We start from the raw sequence: 21,589 nt of genomic DNA, 5'->3' as shown, positions 1-21,589 counted from the left end.
CCCACATCCTTCACATGTGTAATTGCTATTAATTGAATTCAAGACCACCGGAGCCAGAACCAAGTCAAAACCCAAACCAGATACATCTGAAATATCTTAAATTGCTGGTAGTTAACATAGAGTAAAATTAATAATGATTATCCATACAAGATATTTTATCTTTTCGGCAGGGATTTATTCCTCAAACTGTCTAAAAGTGTAGAGAGTGCAAGTGTGAAAATAGAAAGAATGCTTTCCAAAACAAAAATATTAATAGTTTATTTTTTAATAATTAAAAGAATGAACAGTAAATGAACAGAAGTGCAACCCAAATCTAATCAATATATTTGATGGGACCACCTTTTGCCTGCAAAAACTGCATTAATTCTCGTAAAAACACTTTAGCTTTTAGACTTTACACTTTTTAAGGAGCTCAGAGGGTAAGTTGTTCCAAACTTCCTGGAGAACTCAAATCCTTTTTCATGTAATTCAAGACAGATTTGATGATTTTGAGAACAGGACTCTGTGGTGGCCAAAATTAATACTTCCAAGCCTGTGTTTTTCAGCATTGAGGACACTATTAATCCTGGCCAAATATCTAACTAATTTGCAGAAATGCAGCCCCAAACTTGCAAGGGACTTCCACCATGCTTTTCTGGTGCCTTCAGACAATAATTTTTGTACCACTCTACAGCCCTTTGGTGAACAAACTGCCTCCTGGTACAGGCGAATATTTAAAATTTTGACAGAATGCACTGATTAGCAGATCTCATAAATCCATATTCTATTCACTATTAAACAACAAAAAATACATATTAAATGTTTAAACTGAGAATATATCCCATTTTAAAGAAAATAAATTAGGTCATTTTGAATTTGATAGTGTCAACAGGTCTCAAAAAGTTGGGATGGTGCAATGTTTACTACTGTGAAGCATCATGTCTTCTATCCATATACATATTGGAATCGAGGAAATCAGTTGCAAAAGTTTTTAAAAGGAATGTTGTCCCATATGTGTTTGGAACAGGATTCTAGCTGCTCAACAGTTCTGGGTGCCATTTGTTGTATTTTTTGTTTAATTATGTGCCAAATGTTTTCAAATGGTGAAAGGTCTTGACTGTAGGCAGGCCAGTGCAGCACCTGGACTTTTCTATTATGAAGTCTTGCTATTGTAACAGTCACAGTATGCAGTTAGCATTGTCTTTCTCAAATATGCAAGGCCATCCCTGAAAAAGACATTTTTGTTGAAACAATTTTTGCTCTGAAACCTGTATTCACTGTTCATTTACTGGAACCATGTCCTGTGGTCTGATTAGACTAAGATAAACTTGTGTGGCTCAGATGGTGTCCCACATGTGTGGCCACACCCTGGTGAGCAGAACCAAGAAAATCGTGTCTTGCCTATAGTCAAGTATGGTGGTGGTCATAGTGGTTGGGAGCTGTGGTTTATTGAGAGAAACATGGATTTCAAAATGTACTGTGACATTCTCAAGCAGAACATGATGCCCTCTTTTAAGAAACAGTGTCGAACAGCAGTTTACCAATATAATAACGACCCTAAACACACCACCAAGATGACAACTACCTTGCTGAGGAAACTGAAGGTGAAGGTAATGGAATGGCCAAGTATGTCTCCAGACCTGAACCCTATTGACACCTGTGGGGCATCCTCAATTTGAAGGTGGAGAAGCACCATGTGTCTAACATCCAGCAGCTCCATGATGTCATTATGTCATTAAAGAAAGAGGATCCCAGCAACAACCTGTGCAATTCTGGTGAATTTCATGCCCAGGAGAAATGAGGCAGTGCTACATAACAATGGTGCTCAAACAAAATATTTACATTTTGGACACAGTTTTGGTTCATTTAGGGTGTACTCAGTTTTGTTGCTAAATATTTAAACAATAATGGCTGTATGTATATATATATATATATATATATATATATATATATATATATATATATATATATATATATATACACAATATCTAAATTTACAAATAAATAAGTATATATATATATATCTTCTTCTTCTTTCGGCTGCTCCCATTAGGGGTCGCCACAGCGGATCATCCGTCTCCATACCACCCTGTCCTCTATATCTGCCTCTTTTACACCAACTACCTGCATGTCTTCCCTCACCACATCCATGAACCTCCTCCTTGGCCTTCCTCTATTCCTCCTACCTGGTGGCTCCATCTTCAGCATTTTTCTACCAATATAATTCATGTCCCTTCTCTGCACATGTCCAAACCATCTCAATCTCGCCTCCCTCACCTTGTCACCAAAACATCCTACATGTGCTGTCCCTCTAATAAACTCATTTCTAATCTTGTCCATCCTCGTCACTCCCAACGAAAACCTCAACATCTTCAGTTCTGCTACCTCCAGCTCCACCTCCTGTCTTTTACTTAATGCCACTGTCTCTAATCCATACAACATCACAGGTCTCACCACAGTCCTATAAACTTTCCCTTTCATTCTTGCAGATACTCTTCTATCACAAATCACTCCTGTCACTCTTCTCCACCCACTCCACCCTGCCTGCACTCTTTTCTTTACTTCCCTAACACACTCTCCATTACTTTGCACTGTTGACCCCAGGTACCTGAACTCCTCCACCTTCTCCACCTCTTCTCCCTGCAACCGCATCACTCCACTGCCCTCCCTCTCATTCACACACATGTACTCTGTCTTACTCCTACTGACTTTCATTCCCCTTCTCTCCAGCGCATATCTCCACCTCTCCAGGCTCTTCTCAACCTGCTCTCTACTCTCACCACAAATCACAATATCATCTGCAAACATCATAGTCCAGGGAGACTCCTGTCTGACCTCGTCCGTCAACCTGTCCATCACCACTGCAAACAGGAAAGGGCTCAGGGCCGATCCTTGATGCAGTTCAACCTTCACCCTGAACCAGTCTGTCGTACCTACTGCACACTTTACTGCTGTCACACTGTCCTCATACATGTCCTGCACCACCCTCACATACTTCTCTGACACACCTGACTTACTCATACAATACCACAACTCCTCTCTCGGCACCCTGTCGTACGCTTTCTCTAAATCCACAAATACACAATGCAACTCCTTCTGTCCTTCTCTATACTTCTCCATCAACATCCTCAAAGCAAATAAGGCATCTGTGGTGCTCTTCCTCGGCATGAAACCATACTGTTGCTCACAGATGGTCACCTCTTCTCTCAGCCTGGCTTCCACTACTCTTTCCCATAACTTCATGGTGTGACTGATCAACTTAATTCCCCTGTAGTTACTGCAGGTCTGCACATCTCCCTTATGCTTAAAGATCGGTACCAGCACACTCCTTCTCCATTCCTCAGGCATCCTCTCCCCTTCCAGAATCCTGTTAAACAATCTGGTTAAAAACTTCACTGCCATCTCTCCTAAACATCTCCATGCTTCTACCGGTATGTCATCTGGTCCAACCGACTTTCCATTCTTCATCCTCTTAATCGCTGCTCTCACTTCCTCCTTACTAATCCTATCTACATCCTGCTTCACCAACTCCACATCCTCCAACCTTCTCTCTCTCTGATTTTCCTCATTCATCAGCTGCTCAAAATACTCCCTCCATCTTCTCAACACACTCTCCTCACTAGTCAACACATTTCCCTCTCCATCCTTTATTGCTCTAACTTGCAGTACATCCTTCCCAGCTCGGTCCCTCTGCTTGGCCAATCGGTATAAATCCTTTTCTCCTTCCTTAGTGTCCAACCTCTTATACAGTTCCTCATATGCCTTTTCCTTGGCTTTCGCCACATCCCTTTTAACCTGCTGCCGCATCTCCTTGTACTCCTGCCTACTTTTCTCATCACTCTGTCGATCCCACTTCTGTTTTGCCAATCTCTTTCCCCTAATGCTCTCCTGCACTTCCTCATTCCACCACCACGTCTCCTTGTCTTGCTTTCTATTTCCAGATGTCACACCAAGTACTTTTCTAGCCGCCTCCCTCATCACTCCTGCAGTAGTTGCCCAATCATCTGGCACCTCTTCACCACCACCAAGCCCCTGTCTGACCTCTTCCCTGAACCTCACACTACACTCTTCCTCCTTCAGTTTCCACCATCTTATTCTTCTTTCAAACCTTACTTTCCTCCTCTTCTTCTTCGCCTCCAAAACCATCCTACAGACCACCATCCGATGCTGTCTAGCTACACTGACCCCCGCCAACACCTTACAGTCTCCAATCTCCTTCAGGTTGCATCTCCTACACAGAACATAATCCACCTGTGTGCACCTTCCTCCACTCTTATACGTCACCCTATGATCCTCCTTCTTCTTAAAATACGTGTTCACCACTGCCATTTCCATCCTTTTAGCAAAATCTACCACCATCTGCCCTTCCACATTCCTCTCCTTAAAACCATACCTACCCATCACCTCCTCATCACCTCTGTTCCCTTCACCTACATGCCCATTAAAGTCTGCCCCAATCACCAATCGTTCTTTCCTAGGTACACCATCTACCACTTCATCTAATTCACTCCAGAATCTTTCTTTCTCCTCCATCTCACAGCCAACTTGTGGAGCATAGGCACTAATGACATTTATCATCATCCCTTCAACTTCCACCTTCACGATCATCACCCTATCAGAAACTCTCTTCACCTCCACTACACTCTTACTGTACGCTTCTTTCAGAATCACCCCTACACCATTTCTCTTCCCATCCACACCATGATAAAACAGTTTAAACCCACCTCCAATGTTCCTGGCCTTACTCCCTTTCCACTTGGTCTCCTGAACACACAACACATCTACCTTTCTCCTCTCCATCATATCAGCTATCTCTCTCCCTTTACCCGTCATAGTACCAACATTTAAAGTACCAACCCGAACCTCTACTCTCCTACACTGCTCCTTTTCCTGCCGTCTCTGTAGACGTCTTCCTCCTCTCCTTCTCCTCCTTCGGCCAACAGTAGCCCAATTTCCACCGGTACCCTGTCGGCTAACGATACCTGTGGCGGTCGTTGTTAACCCGGGCCTCGACCGACCAAATGAAATTCTCATTTGTGATCCGCATATTTGATTTGGCACATGTTTTACGCTGGATGCCCTTCCTAACGCAACCCTCCCCATTTACCCGGGCTTGGGACCGGCACTAAGAGTACACTGGCTTGTGCCCCCCTAATGGCTGGGTTATATATATATATATATATATATATATATATATATATATATATATATATATATATATATATATATATATATATATATATATATATATATATATATTAATTTAAATTACAAATAAATAGGTGTGTGTATATATATATATATATATATATATATATATATATATATATATATATATATATATATATATATATAAATAAAGATCTTCTTGATGTTCAATGATCGGTAAAGTGCGTCATTAGGAAACGCCCAGCTCCCCACACGTCTCCGTCACGCCACACTTGTGTGGTTTCTGCTGTCAGTCAGTTCTGTGAGCAGTCCGAGGAAGATTTCAAAGTTTGCTTTGATACTTTGTCAACGATTTGTAGCTCTTTCTATCAGACCGAAACACAACCCGAATAGAATACATACAAAAGGAAGTGTGATAATATCTCTTTCTTAATATGTTTGTATATCTTAAAGCGCGACATTAGCGCGCTAGCTTAGCTTAGCTAGCAGAAGGCTACCATGTAAGAATACAAAAATCGGATATTGTGGACTGAGGCGATGTGACTGTCAAGCAGAAGATGAAAAAAATATCTTAAACTGCATATTCTCTGGTCATGCGACCTCTGCGTGTACACGGTCGCTGTTTGGAAATAGTTGATCGGTACAGAAAACGAAAGTTGGTCCCTCAGCCTTCGTCCTGGGAGCCTTAAACCAGAGAACAGCAGGTAAGACTGTCGATGATTAACGACGTGTATGTTTGTGTTGTTCGGACTCGTTAGAAAACAAAACACAGCAAATTTTGGCGCTGTGACCAGTTAGTACATCAAGTAGTTCAACAACAGACACCTCAGTTCAGTAATCATTGACACACTTAATTTTTCCATCAGTATGGTTTCGACCATAGTATGCTAGCCTGGCAGCTAGCTAGCTAGTTAAGTTATTTTGTAATAGTTTTTATTTTGCGTTTTTCTTCACGATGAAGCTATGTTAACTAGTCCTGATTTCTATCTGAAAATAGTTTTATTAAATAAGCTACAAAAACCTGTTTGGCGAAACGTCTGTTTCCCAAACGTATTTAAGATTTACTCGAGATTTAAAACTACAGAATCAGCACACTGACTAGTTCGCATAAGACAGTCGTATTTTGCACTTAAATATAACGATTCATGTTTTTAATATTGTGTATTTGCTGTAAATAACGTACATTTATTTAGTTACTTTACTAGTAGCTAGTATGTTTGTCCTGTTTATGTTTCCTCTCTGATGCTGCTGTTTTGGCATCGTTTTTCTCAGTTTTAACTGCAATGTGTCAGATTTGTTGCTGAAATTTTATTTTTAAACATTGTAGGAAGAGTTTGTGACACTGTAGTTGGCCTCAGGTTGCAGTAAATATAAAGAGCTTTATTTTAAAGCTTAGCACTAAATCCAGGTAAGACACGAAAGTAGGACTCCACGAGAGATGTGGGACACATTGTATTCAGTGTCTTCAATTTGGGGGGGGAGTTATTTCCTGTGTTTTTTTCCACAATACAAGCTTAACCCAGCTACTCCAAAGTATGGAGGTGTTGATCATGCTTACATTTATCAATACAGACTTATTTTGTTTTTTATGAAAATGCCATTATTATTTGTACAGTTATATGGTCTTGGCTGGGGGTCATCAGCAGGCAGACAGCAGTCCAGACACAGCAACGTATTTAAGTCGAGTTTGGGGGAATAATAGTATAGTGTTGTGTAGTCAATAGTATCAAATAATAAAGCTGATCAACATACTCACCTACATATATACAGGCACCCTTTTTCCACTATGCTGTTTTTGGTACTTTTTCCTCAGTGTGTACATCCTCTTCAGTTTACATATAATTATATATTTTGATATAGTATTTGTAAATACCCAGATCAGCCATAACGTTTAAATGTGTGGCATGAACAACTTTAGATATCTCGTCGCAGTGGCACCTGCAAGGGGTTAAATATAGTTGATGTGTTGAAAGCAGGGAAAACGAGCAAGATTAAAGATCTGAGTGACTTTTGTGAGCGTCAGATTGTAAGATTTTTTTTTTCTTTCACAAAGTGGACTAAGGAGGGACGACCAGTGAACCAGCGAAAGGGGTTGTGGGACCCAAGGCTCCTTGATGCATATGGGGAGGGAAGTTTGGTCTGATTCCACAAAACAGCCATTTTAGCACAGACTGCTGAAAAGTTAAATCTGGCTATAATGTAAGGGTGTCTGAATACTGTGTTTTGCAGCATCTGTGGCTGTCCCATGGCCTCTGTCAGCAGGATATACTGCATAAAAACCGTTCAGGAATTGAGAAACCTTGAATGATAGTCCAAGGTATTGACTTGGGTTCCAGATTCTTCACATCTTAATCCTATCATGTATCTGTCAGATGTGCTTGACAAAGTAGTCCGAATTATCTAGACCTTCATTCATTCATCCATTAATTTTCTCCCGCTTAATCGCAATTCGGGTCGCAGGGGCAGCAGTCTAAGCAGGGCCCCCGCCTTCGACTGCTGCTCAATCCTCACAGCACCGTCCCTTACGCTCAGGTGGTGAGCCCACAGGAAGGCGGCCCCACGTCACGGACCTTAATATTTCCCTCGTAAGGGACCCCTGAAGCATAGAGGGTTAAGGGCCTTCCTCAAGGGCCCAAGAGCCCAAGAGTGGCAGTCTGGGGTTCAAGCCCCGGTATCGCCAGGCTGCCACTCTTGGGCTCTTGGGCCCTTGAGGAAGGCCCTTAACCCTCTATGCTTCAGGGGCAACCGATCGGCAACCCAGCGCCTTAACCGCTTGAGCCACCACTCCCCCATCTAGACCTGCATCCCCCATCTAGACCTGCATCCCCCATCTAGACCTGCATCCTGCATCCCCCATCTAGACCTGCATCCCCCATCTAGACCTGCATCCCCCATCTAGACCTGCATCCCCCATCTAGACCTGCATCCCCCATCTAGACCTGCATCCCCCATCTAGACCTGCATCCCCCATCTAGACCTGTATCCCCCATCTAGACCTGTATCCCCCATCTAGACCTGTTATCTAGACCTGTATCTTGCAAACAGGACTTAAATGATCTTCTGATTTCCTGGCAGTAGATACCACAGTACACCCTCTAATGTCTTGTGGAGTCCATGCTTTGATGAGTCAGAGTTGTTTTGCAGTTTAAGGAGGACCTACACAATATTTAATAATTCTTCGGCTGATCGACGTATTAACCAAAATGTTTGTTTTTGTAAGCATAAAAACTGCACCTGTTTTCATTATAAAAGGAATTCACCAAACAAGTAACAACTACATGTAAATGGAAAAAGATACAGAACAGCAGCAAAGACAGAATCAATGGAAAACATGAAGATTAGGTATCATAAATATGTTCCTTTGCTGTGAGATATGAAAAAAGTTAATCAGTGTTGCCAGAGAACATCTATAGTGATAATTAATGATTTAAATGGGATAAGAAATGCCTGGATAAATCACTTAAGCGTTTTCAGCTTGTATGTATCTATGTCATTGTAAAATTCCATACATGGCCTCAGCTAGCCTCTAACAAACTAGCAAAATAAACCAACACTGTAGAATGCTGCTAAACTCTGCATGGTTCTGCTAAATACTACACAATTTAATGCCAAAAAGTATGTCCACATGTTCAGACATGTGAGTTCAGAGGCAATTAACACTCCCACTGAAAAACAAGCTTTTTTTTCTAGGCATTTTCACTTGAAGCTTTGCTTAAAAGTTGAAATTGTGCCTTATGTAAGGGATTCTGCTTATTAGCTGTTTGTGTTCCAAAGTACTTTGTCATAAAAAATATATTTTTTTATATATACAGTAATCCCCCGTTATTATCCCCCAGTGTTTTATGTTCCAAAAACGCCTGCGATAAAAGCTATTTTATGTATACAGTACTGTACTGTATTAACATTTTACTTCATTTTATAATTAATAATTATATATTTTTTAAATAAATGTCATTATTATCAACATAAAACTCCATAAAAACAATTCCTTAAGTTTTTTGGTCTATCGTGCTATTCGTGAGAGACCGGGAAAATCAGCCAAACAAATTAGTTAAGTGGCAAATGCAATTTCACGAAATTCGTACCGTGGTAAAGCGTGGGATTACTGTGTGTGTGTGTGTGTGTGTGTGTGTGTGTGTGTGTGTGTGTGTGTGTGTGTGTGTGTGTGTATGTATATATATATATATATATATATATATATATATATATATATATATATATATATATATATATATATATATATTATATATACACCAAGATGAGTTGTGGATATTTTTTTATTAATATAATTAAGTTTAAACTTTAAATCTTGAAGATTTGAACTTGACTTGTAGAGTGCTGTCTACAAATTAATTAAAGCAAAATCTAGGTACAGTTGTTTTCCCATCATCCATACAAAAGTTAATTTATGTGGTCTGATTGTGTGGGTGTTTGTGTGCTCTGACACTTTAGTACAGCTAAGTTAATCTGAGAACTAGCATGACTGTTTACTGACAAGTCCGAACAGATTTTATATTCTACTATACATTTATCCTCTCTCTACTGCTGTAAAGTTTTCCAAATGCAGTACAGCAGTAGAGAGAGGATAAATGTATTGTAGAATAAATCAAGCACAGTGCAAGTAAATTTAAATATAAAATTGCCAATACTTAGGCACGCATTCATACATGACTGGCTAATAAGCTTCTTATCTAAAAATCCCATAAATTACATGATCTGGGTTCAGCTTCCAACTTACTCTTGTCTACCCTGTGTTATTTCCATGCTCTTAATCTAGTGCTGTTCTGAATTTAGCTTTGGAGTTTCTATTAAGGCATTTGGATAGTAAAAGGCAAATCTATAGCTAAGCCACTGATTCATTCATGTGGCTGTAATACTATAAACCATAACCTTAAATTATTACCCTTCAATAAGATGGAGTGCTTTCTGATTCGCTTGCTTTAAGTTAAAATGCAAGTGCAGTGGCAATATAAGCAGGAGTTTTGTTAACATGCAGGAATCTCAAGAAAGTCTGTGTAGCACCTTGTGTTTGTGGGTTCTTTGGTGAACTGCAGATTAACTGAACAGCTTTTAGGAGCTGCACTGCTTCAGAAGGTGGATTAATTAGAAACCTAAAGTATTTCTGTAGTTTGCCCAGAATCAAACAATGAGCTATTATTCGATATTTTCATCATTTAGAGTAGGCACAGGGTTAAATCTACTCCCGACGAGCAAAACAAACAATCACCTTGCTCAAATGATAATGTATATAAAACCAGTGCTGTTTCCCCATATTTTCTGACAGAATGTGAATATAAATGGAAAATGTGTGGGAGGGTATGTGAGCGGTCACAGTTGCACAAATGCAAGCTGCAGTTAACTGGAATTATGCGACAATACATTAATCATTATGCATAAAAATCTTTGAATCATCATTATCCAGTTTAGCTCCGGGCTGTACATTCTGTATCATTTCTGTATAATCATAACTGTATAATTGTAAATTCATAGCATATCCTAGATTATATTCTACATATCTGTATACCATCTCTAAATATAATTGTATATAATATATATGTATATTCTTTGTAACATTTTACATTATACTATTGTTGCTGTTGCTGTCCACTTTATCTTGACTATCTCGAAACACCTCTTTTGTCTAAATGCTGGGATGAACCAGTCTGGCTACATGTTTCCAAAAGCTTTCACACTTTTTCATTAAATAGGTGAAAAGTCCCTAACTTTTAGTGATATTGTACAACCCTAATGTGGTGTATATTAGGAAAAACCCCTCCCCAGTGAATAAAGGGATTTGTGTTTTACCCCAGGATTGTCAATAGGAGAAGGTCTTTTTTTATGGTCTCAGAATTTAATAGTGATAAGTGGAAAGGCAGATATTACAAAAACACCAAAAACAATCCAGTTGTTTTACTTTATTCATTAGACCTGTAATTCATCAGCGGCTATTATAAAAATGTCTAGTGCTTAAGTTTATGGCGATATACAAACACATTTAGTTAAACAGCAAGTTCCACAGAAGCCTCATAAAGTGGTTACATTTTTAGCTTATTAATTAAAATAAATTAGAGCACAATGTTCAGGTCTCTGGTCAGTTTATAGTAAATTATTTCCTTAAAAACACTTCTGGCAGCTTAATGAGCAAATCCCTTGGGATTCTTTTTCCCCTATTACATTGTTTTGTTCAAAAAATATCTGCGTCACTGGCCGCTGGCTGACCTTACCTAGTCACTGCCAGAGGGAGAAGAACCCATGGTTTTTTCTATTTATTTCTATGCTAGTAGAAACTTTATCAATTTGTATTTTGATCAGTTTCACTGCTAAAATACTTCTTCTTTCGGCTTCTCCCATTAGGGGTCTCCACAGCGGATCATCCGTCTCCATACCCCCTGTCCTTTACATCTGCCTCTTTCAACCCATCTACCTGCATGTCTTCCCTCACCAGATCCATAAACCTCCTCTTTGGTCTTCCTCTTTTCCTACTTCCTGGCGTCTCCACCCTCAGCATTCTTCTACCGATAAACCCCATGTCCCTCCTCGACAGACAAAAGAAGTGAGTTGATTATTTCCTCAAAATTAATAGCAAAAAGTATTTGGCTGTTCTGTGTGGTGTTTTTCAGGAAAATGGAGTGATAATAGTATTGTAACCAATAAAATGTAAACATGATCATAACTTGTAAATTGGTTTGCAAAATAAAAGTTTATTTATTTAAGAATAGGTTGGCAAAGTATATTTACTTCAGGTTGTACAATACATAATAAAGAAAATGTTATATAGTGTTGGGTAAATTGGAGGGCTAATGATTATTTTGATAATCTTTTAATCAGTCAGCATTATTATTATTATTTTTGATTAATCTGATTTTTATTTATTATTCTATTATAATATATAATATAGGAAAATGAGAGCGAGAAGGTTGGATGATGTGGAGATGCTGAAGCAGGAAGTGGATAGGATTAGTAAGGAGGAAGTGGGAGCAGCGATTATGAGAATGAAGAGTGGAAAGTTGGTTGTACCAGATGACATACCGGTAGAAGCATGGAGATGTTTAGGAGAGATGGCAGTGATGTTTTTAACAAGATTGTTCAACAAGATTTTGGAATGTGAGAAGATGCCTGAGAAATGGAGAAGGAGTGTGCTGGTACTGGTTTTTAAGAATAGGGAGAAGTGCAGACCTGCAGTAACTACAGGGGAATAAAGTTGATCAGTCACACCATGAAGTTATAGGAAAGAGTAGTGGAAGCCAGGCTGAGAGAAGAGGTGACCATCTGTGAGCAGTAGTATGGTTTCATGCCGATGCATTATTTGCTTTGAGAATGTTGATTGAGAAGTATAGAGAAGGTCAGAAGGAGTTGCATTGTGTGTTTGTGGATTTAGAGAAAGCGTACGACAGGGTGCCGAGAAAGGAGATGTGGTACTGTATGATTAAGTCAGGTGTGGCAGAGAAGTATGTGAGGGTGGTGCAGGAGATGCATGAGGACAGTGTGACAGCAGTGAAGTGTGCAGTAGGAACGACTGACTGGTACAAGGTGGAGCCTGGAGAGCTGGAGGTATGCTGTGGAGAGAAGGGGAATGAAAGTCAGTAGGAGTAAGACAGAGTACATGTGTGTGAATGAGAGGGGGTGCAGTGGAGAAGAGGTGGAGAAGGTGGAGGAGTTCAGGTACCTGGGCTCAACAGTGCAAAGTAATGGAAAGTGTGTTAGAGAAGTGAAGAAAAGAGTGCAGGAAGGGTGGAGTGGGTGGAGAAGAGTGGCAGGAGTAATTTTTGTGATTGTGATTTGTGAAGCAATTTGTGTAAATCAACATTTGTATTGTTTTTAATAATAATTGCAAATGGCAAGTTGACAACTATGTAAAAAAAAAACTGTATAAAACATGATACAACATTGTTTTGACAATTCTTTTTGTTTTAAAAATATATAATTATTTTTGTATAACAATTAAATGATATATGCATAAATGAAATATACACTGAACAAAATAAACATTGAAAACAAGCATTTAAACATAGTAAAGCCGCAGTAAATCACATTTGAAAACAGAAGTTAACTGTAGTAGACAAATGCTATATGAAGAGAATGGAACAGAGAAGCCCAAAAGGCTAACAGACTTGGTGTACAAATGCATAATCAATCATTCGCTGAAAACCACAACAATGAATATAAAATGTAATCGTTTACTGCTGTTGTTTTTTGCTGCTTTTAAATTGTATTTGTTCGCACCATTTTAATTGAATCCATCACAATGTCGCGAGCCAGCTGATTGCGCAACCTGATGCTCGCGACTCACGCTAGAACAGATCCAGTGCGACTGTCCCGAAGTTAGTAAACAAACAGTTTACACAACAGCATTTCATTAAACTTACCATTTTCACATGATGAGGAGATACAGTTTTTGCTTACTTTTGTGCTGATGTTTCGCCTTCACCCGTGACTTAAGACACACACGTTTTCCTGCTGCGGGTGGATCCTTTATTTTTCACCATTTCACAAGCAGCTGTTATCTTAGCTTCACGCTAACCCGTAACGTGAGCAGCCCAACTAATCAATAACGGCATTTGTTGACCACAAATTTAATCATTGATTATTATCGACTTTATTGATTAGATGTTGCAGCCCCAGTAAATTGTATAAAGTGGAAAAGTGTTGTATATTAACTGTTTCTGTTGTGGGACTGCAATTATTAGTCCAAATAATTGGGACAATAGAATATGGCTACAGTAAAAGTCTTAAATACATTTCTTAAATAAATACGTTTTTATCAAATTAATGATTATAGATAGATCATTTTTATTTTTATTTGTTTTGCATATATAGATACCCATACATATAAATAAAATATTAGTGCAGATGTATGTAAGGCACAATATTTGTAGCGAATGAGGGGTATTTACAATATGTACATTGTATGTATAATTGTACAGAGTCTATACAGTGATCAAACGGTGTAGCGCAGTGTAGTGTAGTGTGATGGTGGATGGAAAAATCCCTGAACTTGCTGGTTCTGGTGTGTATGTTCCTGTATCTCCTACTTGATGAAAGGAGGTTAAACAGTTTGTGACTGGGATGTGAAGAGTCCTTGATGATTTTGTGAGCTCTGCGCAGACATCTGCTGTGGTAAAGGTGCTCAATGGCAGGTCGTTGGGTGCCAGTGGAGCCTCCATACTACACAGTGATGGAGTTGGTCAGAATGCTTTCGATGATGCAGTGGTAAAAAATCATTAGATTCCCTGGGGACAGATGAGCTTCCTTAAGTCTCTTCAAGAAGTACAAGCATTGTTGTGCCTTCCCAACCAGAGCTGAAGTATTCTGGTGCCAGGAGAGGCCCTCAGAGATGTGAACTCCGAAGACTTTCTCTACCTCGGTTCTGTTGATGTAGACTGGGAAACCGTCTCCTGCTGTTGAGTTTTACAAAGTACACAATGAGCTCTTTAGTCTTCATGGCGTTGAGGGTCAGGTTGTTGGTGGCACACCACGCTGTCAGGCTTCAGATCTCTTTTTATCTTCCCTATTATTATGCATTGTATGCCAGTTAACGGTGTTATTTATTATTTTTTTTTTCTCTTCTCCACAGCAGAGTAGCCATCAAAGCTGTATGATGAAGTGATGCCAAATTTAGCTGGCAGGCTGACGAAGAGCCATGGAAGGAGTCGAGTGGGAAGCTTCTGTAGGGAAGAGTGGCAATGTGGCAGAGTTGACAGTCATGCAGAATGTTGTAGCTTTGGATGGGCTTTCTGAAGATGAAAGGTCATCGCAGCCTGACTTTCCTCACATTTCTGAGGACACAGATTGGTTAATGGTTCAGGAAAGAGAATCAACCTCTCCTGAGCTGCAGGAGCTCGCATCTGCCTCCGTCGAGGAAGGGGAAAGTAAGGAGATTGTGGACAATACATGTGTCCAGAATGGGGAGAAAGCTGAAAAGGATAAACCACAGAAAAACAGCAGCACTACTGTAACAACCAGCACGTGTCCAGGTAAATGAGTGTCAATTAACCAACAACAAAATGTAAATTTGTGTTCTGTTTTCAAATTATTGTATTTATTTGTAGCTTTATTCATTATTCCGATTGAATTAAAAAAAAATCCCAAATCATGGCTAGAGTCCCTTGCGGTGTTATTTACAAACTCTTATTTGAAACTCTGCAATAAGTGTTTGTTTATGTTGCGTTTATACTGAAACAACTAGAATTTTCATACATGAAAATATGTACATACAAGTGTAATTTTAACACGTTACGGCGCCACCACTTCAGTGGTTCAGTTTCTGCATTTGTACATTTCTCTGGAATTCTACAGGTTACTGGTTTAAACTAAAAAATATCAGACTGTGATTTGATTTGACTGTGATTTGAACTACGTCTTAAAATAACTCTTGTGTTTGCTGCTTTGTCAGACACATTTTTTTAACAATCTTTCAAAAGATAATGCTTGTCTTGGTGCAAGGTGACCTTTCCAAATGCAATCAAAGGATTTTGTACGGTACCATTTATATATTGGCTAAAAGCATTTTTCTCCTTCCCGCCTATGTTTTTTTTGCTTTGTAAATGCCTTTAAAAAACGATTTTGTTTGTTTAATTGGATATTGCTCAGATTTTAATCTTTTTTGAGGTTTAAAAACCCTTTTTGTCATATATGGCTAAGTTCCATGACATGTTTTTTATGCCAGTATTATTGATCACTATCTAACATATCCATGCATGTTAAATCCAATAAATCCAACTACTACACCTGGGTTTACTAACATATAATGGTATTGAAATGACTCTCTTGAAATACCGTATACTATAGAATGGCTAGAATGGCTTTGTATATTTGTAAGCAGTTATTATTTTTACACTTTTATAATATTCATGGTATTATCATTTTTTTCCTCACTGTGTGTCTCAGAGCTGCTGGAGAGCTCCACTCTCTCGTTGTCTGATCATTTAAAGTTGGGCAGGGATGAGCCAGACTGTACGGGACTAAATGTGGAGTGCAAGATATGTGGGGACAAAGCTTCAGGGTTCCACTACGGTGTTCATGCCTGTGAAGGTTGCAAGGTATCTGCTTGATCTCCATTTAAGTTTTTTGGATTAGAAGTAATGTCTCAGTGTCGTTCTTTCTGCTCTCTGATTTGGTTCCAATAAAAAATTATGTAACAAACGCTGAAAGCAACAATAAATGTAAAAAAATAAAATACAAAATCCCCTAAAAATGTTTACTTCTTTAAAATGGTTAACAAATGCAAAATATTTTATTTTGTTTTGCCAATTTTGACATAGGAGAGGCATAAAAGTGTTCATACTAGCGGGCAGCAAAGCAACATGGAATCAATTATTTTATGTCTACATGCATGAACCTGAGCGACAATGTCAGAAACAGCAGCAAGCAAAATGCAAAAAGTTGTTTGCAGATTACATATGATGCAGTAAACTGTCAAATCTAGACTTATGTGGTACAACATTTGTGTGGTGTACTGCTTTGCTCCCCAAAAAAAAGGAATAAACACTGATATCTGCACTTGATTAGTGAAATATTTAACAACTCATTGAACATCTCAGAGACTAAATGAAATAAGGATTTGAACAAATTAGCAAAGATCATTCCTGTCTCTGGAGAGTGCTGCTGGATAGTACCATAACTCATTTCTACACTTTTCATTAAAATACTAAGACATAACAGACATTTACTACATTATGGTTTACTACATTAAGCACATTTTAAAGACAAACAAATAACTTTTTTTTTTAAGGTCAGGACATGTTTTACAGTAAAGGGGATTTTTCATAACTTCCTAATAGTTTATTGTTGTGTATTTAGATATAATGGAGACATTAAACGTCAATGGCTATAGGGATGTGGCATCCAGAAAATACTTACATTAACATTTTCACTCATCATGACTATATAACAATTGTTGTTTAAAAAAAGTTAAAAGTAGAAAAAAAATTGTAATCTTTAATATTTTGAGAATTGACTTAGCCTTTCCATTCTAGTACTTTCAGACCGAACTGTGTTATATATATATATATATATATATATATATATATATATATATATATATATATATATATATATATATTGTTTATTTAAATTGAAGAAAAGGCTTACAATTAAAGATGCATTATCTTCCGATTTAAAGGGATTTTTCAGACGCACCATTCGAATGAAGCTAGAATATGATCGCTGTGAACGGACCTGTCGCATCCAAAAGAAAAGTCGCAATAAATGCCAGTATTGCCGCTTCCAGAAGTGTCTGGCTCTCGGCATGTCCCATGATGGTGAGATTTGTGCATTCACATTAAAAGTCAAAGATAAGAGGTAGGCAATTGTGGCATGTAATTTTGGTTTCACACATGCTGGAATTAGTTGTAGAGGTAACAACACAATCATTTACTTTGTGGGAAAAGTAATTTTGTAAACATTTTGGATGTGCACTTGTACACATTAAATAGTTTGTATAGTCATGATGTTTACTTATTATTAAAAAACTTTAATCAGCATTAACGTGTTAGTCAATTAATGTTTAGTGTATTTTAAGTGTGAAAAGGAAGACAAAAGTAGATCCAAACAGTGAGTAAAAGGTAATAACAGTAAAACACGAGGATTACGGCTTTTTTATTGTTTGTGTTATTTGCTGCTAATCCTTTCAACATACTTGAACATGCTGGAATTTAAAATGTAAGCCATTTTAATCCCATAACTCCACAGCCATTCGTTATGGCCGTATGCCAGAGGCAGAAAAGAAGAAGCTGGTGGCAGGACTGCTAGCAGGAGAGAAGAGTCTACTGAACCCTGGAGGCTCCGATCTCAAAACTTTGGCAAAGCACGTCAACTCGGCCTACCAGAAAAACCTCAATATGACCAAGAAGAAGGCACGAAGCATCCTCACCGGAAAGACCAACTGCACGCCGGTATTTCCACATAGACACGTTTGTCTTGGACAAGTTAGGGCTCTGTGCAGGTCCCACACAGAGCATAGCAAACTATTACTCTGTGCACAGGGACATTGTCATGCTGGAACATGTTTTGAGCCCATTAGTTACAGTGAATGGAAACTGTTATGTTACACCATACATAGACATTCTAGACCATTGTATGTTTCCAGACATTTATCTGTGTGATGATCAGGTGTCCATATACCTTTGGCCATATAGTGTATTTTGCAAGTAGATGTGTATTTAAAATTCATGTCGTAGTTAAGTTGAAAATTGTTCCATCAGTCAGCACAATATACAAGTTTAATGCAAATCAACTAACCTACGACCCTAAGTATATAACAATGCTATGTTTGGGCCTCTGATTTTTATTTATTTATTTATCAGTCTTTGCACACCATCTCTTTCTTTAGCCCTTTGTGATTCATGACATGGACTCATTGTGGCAAGCAGAGAATGGTTTAGTCTGGAACCAGCTGAATGGTTCTCCCCCAAACAAAGAAATTGGAGTGCATGTCTTCTATCGCTGCCAGTGCACCACAGTGGAAACAGTTCGAGAGCTCACAGAGTTTGCCAAAAATATCCCTGGCTTTGTAGAGCTCTTCCTTAATGATCAGGTAATAATGTGGTGTGATTTTGATTTTTGATTTTGAGCACAAGATTTATTTTTATTTAAAGCCAATTAAGTAGTTATGACGGAGATTTGCTGCTCCACCTTATATAAAACTTACCTCAGATTCAGTCTTTGTGTTTTTTAAACTTATTTTGCATGTACCTCTCTCGTAGGTAACTTTGTTAAAGTATGGTGTCCATGAGGCTATTTTTGCAATGCTACCATCACTCATGAATAAAGATGGACTTCTGGTAGCCAATGGAAAGGGCTTTGTGACGAGAGAGTTTTTGCGTAGCCTGCGCAAACCCTTCAATGAAATTATGGAACCCAAGTTCGAATTTGCTGTGAAGTTCAATGCCCTGGAGCTAGATGATAGTGACCTGGCTCTGTTTGTTGCAGCAATCATACTCTGTGGAGGTGAGAGCTAAAGCACAACAGCAATACAGATAAGTGATTGTGTGTAGCTTTTCGGCTTTAAATATCGTTTTCTTAATTTCATCTAAATGTAATCACCCCAACGTCAGATATTCAGTTTAGCACGTTGCTAAGCAATTGCTTCAAACGTTTTTGAATCCTTGTGAGTAGTATAGTATACTAGGCAAGGGATATATTCAATATAGAAATATATTTTTTGTAGTGTGCTTAATTTTTTACAATTAAAAAAAAATTTATTTCTGTTTATTTCAAATGTGTATATAAAGGATGAGTGTGACATTACCTCTAAGTACCTCTAAGTTACCTCTAAAAAAATCTTTGTTGAGAAAAAACTATATCTGTACATTCACATATGTTGAGAAACATTTCATGGTGTGTACTAACTTCTTCACATAATACATTCTCAAAAATCTTTCTAGAACTAGAACTGATCTAAAACTGATCAGTCAAGCCTCATATCTCAATAATGTGCCTCTCGATACAGATCGCCCTGGACTCATAAATGTGAAGCAGGTTGAGCAGATTCAGGATAGCATCCTCCAAGCTCTGAACCAGCATCTCCAGGCTCACCATCCAGAGTCAGTCTGCCTCTTTCCCAAACTGCTGCAGAAGATGGCTGACCTGAGGCAGTTGGTCACAGAGAATGCTCAGCTGGTCCAGATGATTAAGAAGACTGAATCGGAGACCTCGCTCCATCCGCTTCTACAGGAAATTTATAAAGACATGTATTAAATCTTATGACTTAGGACTTTCAAACATCAGACTTAAGTGACGTGTTGCACAGAGGCATCTACAGTGCTGCAGATACCATAGAATTTTTATATTGGCAAATAATAGCGTTTTACAAATACTGTGTTTTGAAAACTGACTTTTTTTCTTCGGGGCAGGGCTTTTTTCCTCAAAAGAACAAAAAACAAAACGTGATTTTTGTGAAGGTCAACCTCTGTTTTCAGAACATTTATATCACCCAGAATATAAAAGTATTTTCATAAGATGTGTGTTATATGTATAATCCTTTTTCCAGTCGTTTTCAATTAAATAGACTTTAAATGAAAATATTTAAGGGTTAGTACTAATTGTCATTTTACATATTTCAAGGCTGCTGCTCATAACTAAATCCAGAAACTACAGGACATTTTAATTTTGTTTACTGATGAATTGATTTATTGATTAACATTTATTGATAAAAGCCAGACGTATCTAACTCTTTCCAATACTGTAGCCTAAGGAAGTGATCAGAAATGCGGGGAAACGGTTTCACTTGGTAAATTACTCAGGTGTTAAGTAACTGCTTGTCGTTATTTTCTCCTACAGTTACTTGCTTTACATTTGCCGAATGAATTTCATAGCCATGAACTTGAATTTCACGTCAATCTGATATGCATATGAAACATAACAACTTAATTTCTCCAGTACTATGTACTGTTTCACCTTTGTGTATACATATACTTTATGTATTTTTTTTTTTTCTTGATTCAATTGGTTTCTTACAGGTACAGAATTCAGTTGGTTTTGCAAAGATTTTTTTGTACTTTGAAACTAAATATTGATTTGTTTTTTTTTCTCCCTTCCATTTGTAGTGCAAAGATTTGTGCAACAGTGCTGAAGTTTCTAATTAACTATTTAGAAAGACTCGTTGCACACGGTCACTTAGAATAGCACCATATCACAAAAAGTCAATATTTAGTTTCTGGTGCCCAGTAGGAGAATTCTGATGCAGGTGATGGACAAATACAAAGCAGACAATTCTGAATGATTTTTTTTTTTTTATTAATTGAGAGAGAGCTCACAGTGTAATTCTAGGTGGGAGTAAAATAAAATGTGTTTATTCATTTATCTAGTTACCCTAACATACACATATATGAGTTAGTCTTTTAACAAATCCTAATCATATCATGTGTCTTTTGTATTGGCCCCTACATAGTATCACTAAAATTGTTTAAAACATTTTAGACATTAACCCCATTGATATGAAACTGGCTGAACATTATAACTGATTTTATGTTTAGAATATTTAATCTTTTTTCCCCTTAGATTTTACACTATGTCCTGTTTGTAGGCATTTGAGTTTTTACTGTGTGATTAAAATTATTACACTTGCTGCTGTACAAGCTGAAGAGCACAATATAAATGACCTGTATAAACTATGGGATGTTTATCTGGTTATGTGGATTCGTTCTTCAATATCTATGCTGAATGCACTTGCATTTTCCACTTCACTTTTCCCTACTACACAGGACACTTTTTTTTTGATGATGCAGACCTTCTGGTTTTTGTGTGGCATTAATTTACCAAATCAACACTAAATTAAAGCCCAGTATCTTAATTGTTGTTGTTCTCTGGTATTTACCATTATCACACCATCTTGCTGGTCTGACTTTCATGGACTTCAAGTATTGCATACTACAGATCTGGCCATTCTGACCAGCAGCCAAAAGTTTTAATACTGTGAATACTGTGCTTTAGAAATAATTGC

General features: G+C 38.1%; 1 protein-coding gene across 5 annotated transcripts; it reads left to right on the top strand.

Moving 5' to 3' along the window:
• Positions 1 to 5,382: 5,382 nt before the first annotated feature.
• Positions 5,383 to 21,439, top strand: ppardb (peroxisome proliferator-activated receptor delta b). 5 transcript variants are annotated; one of them, XM_083553936.1, is made up of 9 exons: positions 5,383 to 5,852; positions 11,594 to 11,701; positions 14,723 to 15,122; positions 16,036 to 16,187; positions 17,270 to 17,408; positions 17,839 to 18,041; positions 18,479 to 18,682; positions 18,852 to 19,095; positions 19,598 to 21,439. In XM_083553936.1, exons 3-9 carry the CDS (start codon positions 14,789 to 14,791, stop codon positions 19,843 to 19,845), a joined length of 1,524 nt encoding a protein of 507 aa, XP_083410062.1. In that variant the 5' UTR covers positions 5,383 to 5,852; positions 11,594 to 11,701; positions 14,723 to 14,788; the 3' UTR covers positions 19,846 to 21,439. The 5 variants fall into 5 exon arrangements, with proteins under 5 accessions (XP_083410062.1, XP_083410061.1, XP_083410060.1 ...); XM_083553935.1 differs by having other exon boundaries at positions 11,503 to 11,701; positions 14,726 to 15,122; XM_083553934.1 differs by having other exon boundaries at positions 11,503 to 11,701.
• Positions 21,440 to 21,589: the final 150 nt, after the last annotated feature.

Source organism: Silurus aristotelis (genome assembly GCF_946808225.1).
Source record: "Silurus aristotelis genome assembly, chromosome: 11".
NCBI classification, from domain to species: Eukaryota; Metazoa; Chordata; class Actinopteri; order Siluriformes; family Siluridae; genus Silurus; species Silurus aristotelis.
Note: the sequence above shows the minus strand (reverse complement) of the source record. Positions and strands in the feature narration are given on the sequence as shown.

Excerpts from the sequence above, each read along its gene's own strand:
- ppardb (XM_083553937.1), top strand. The coding sequence starts at position 14,789 with ATGGAAGGAGTCGAGTGGGAAGCTTCTGTAGGGAAGAGTGGCAATGTG. Across the intron at positions 17,409-17,838 it reads TCTCGGCATGTCCCATGATG|CCATTCGTTATGGCCGTATG; the intron begins GTGAGATTTGTG and ends ATAACTCCACAG. Across the intron at positions 18,683-18,851 it reads AGCTCTTCCTTAATGATCAG|GTAACTTTGTTAAAGTATGG; the intron begins GTAATAATGTGG and ends CCTCTCTCGTAG.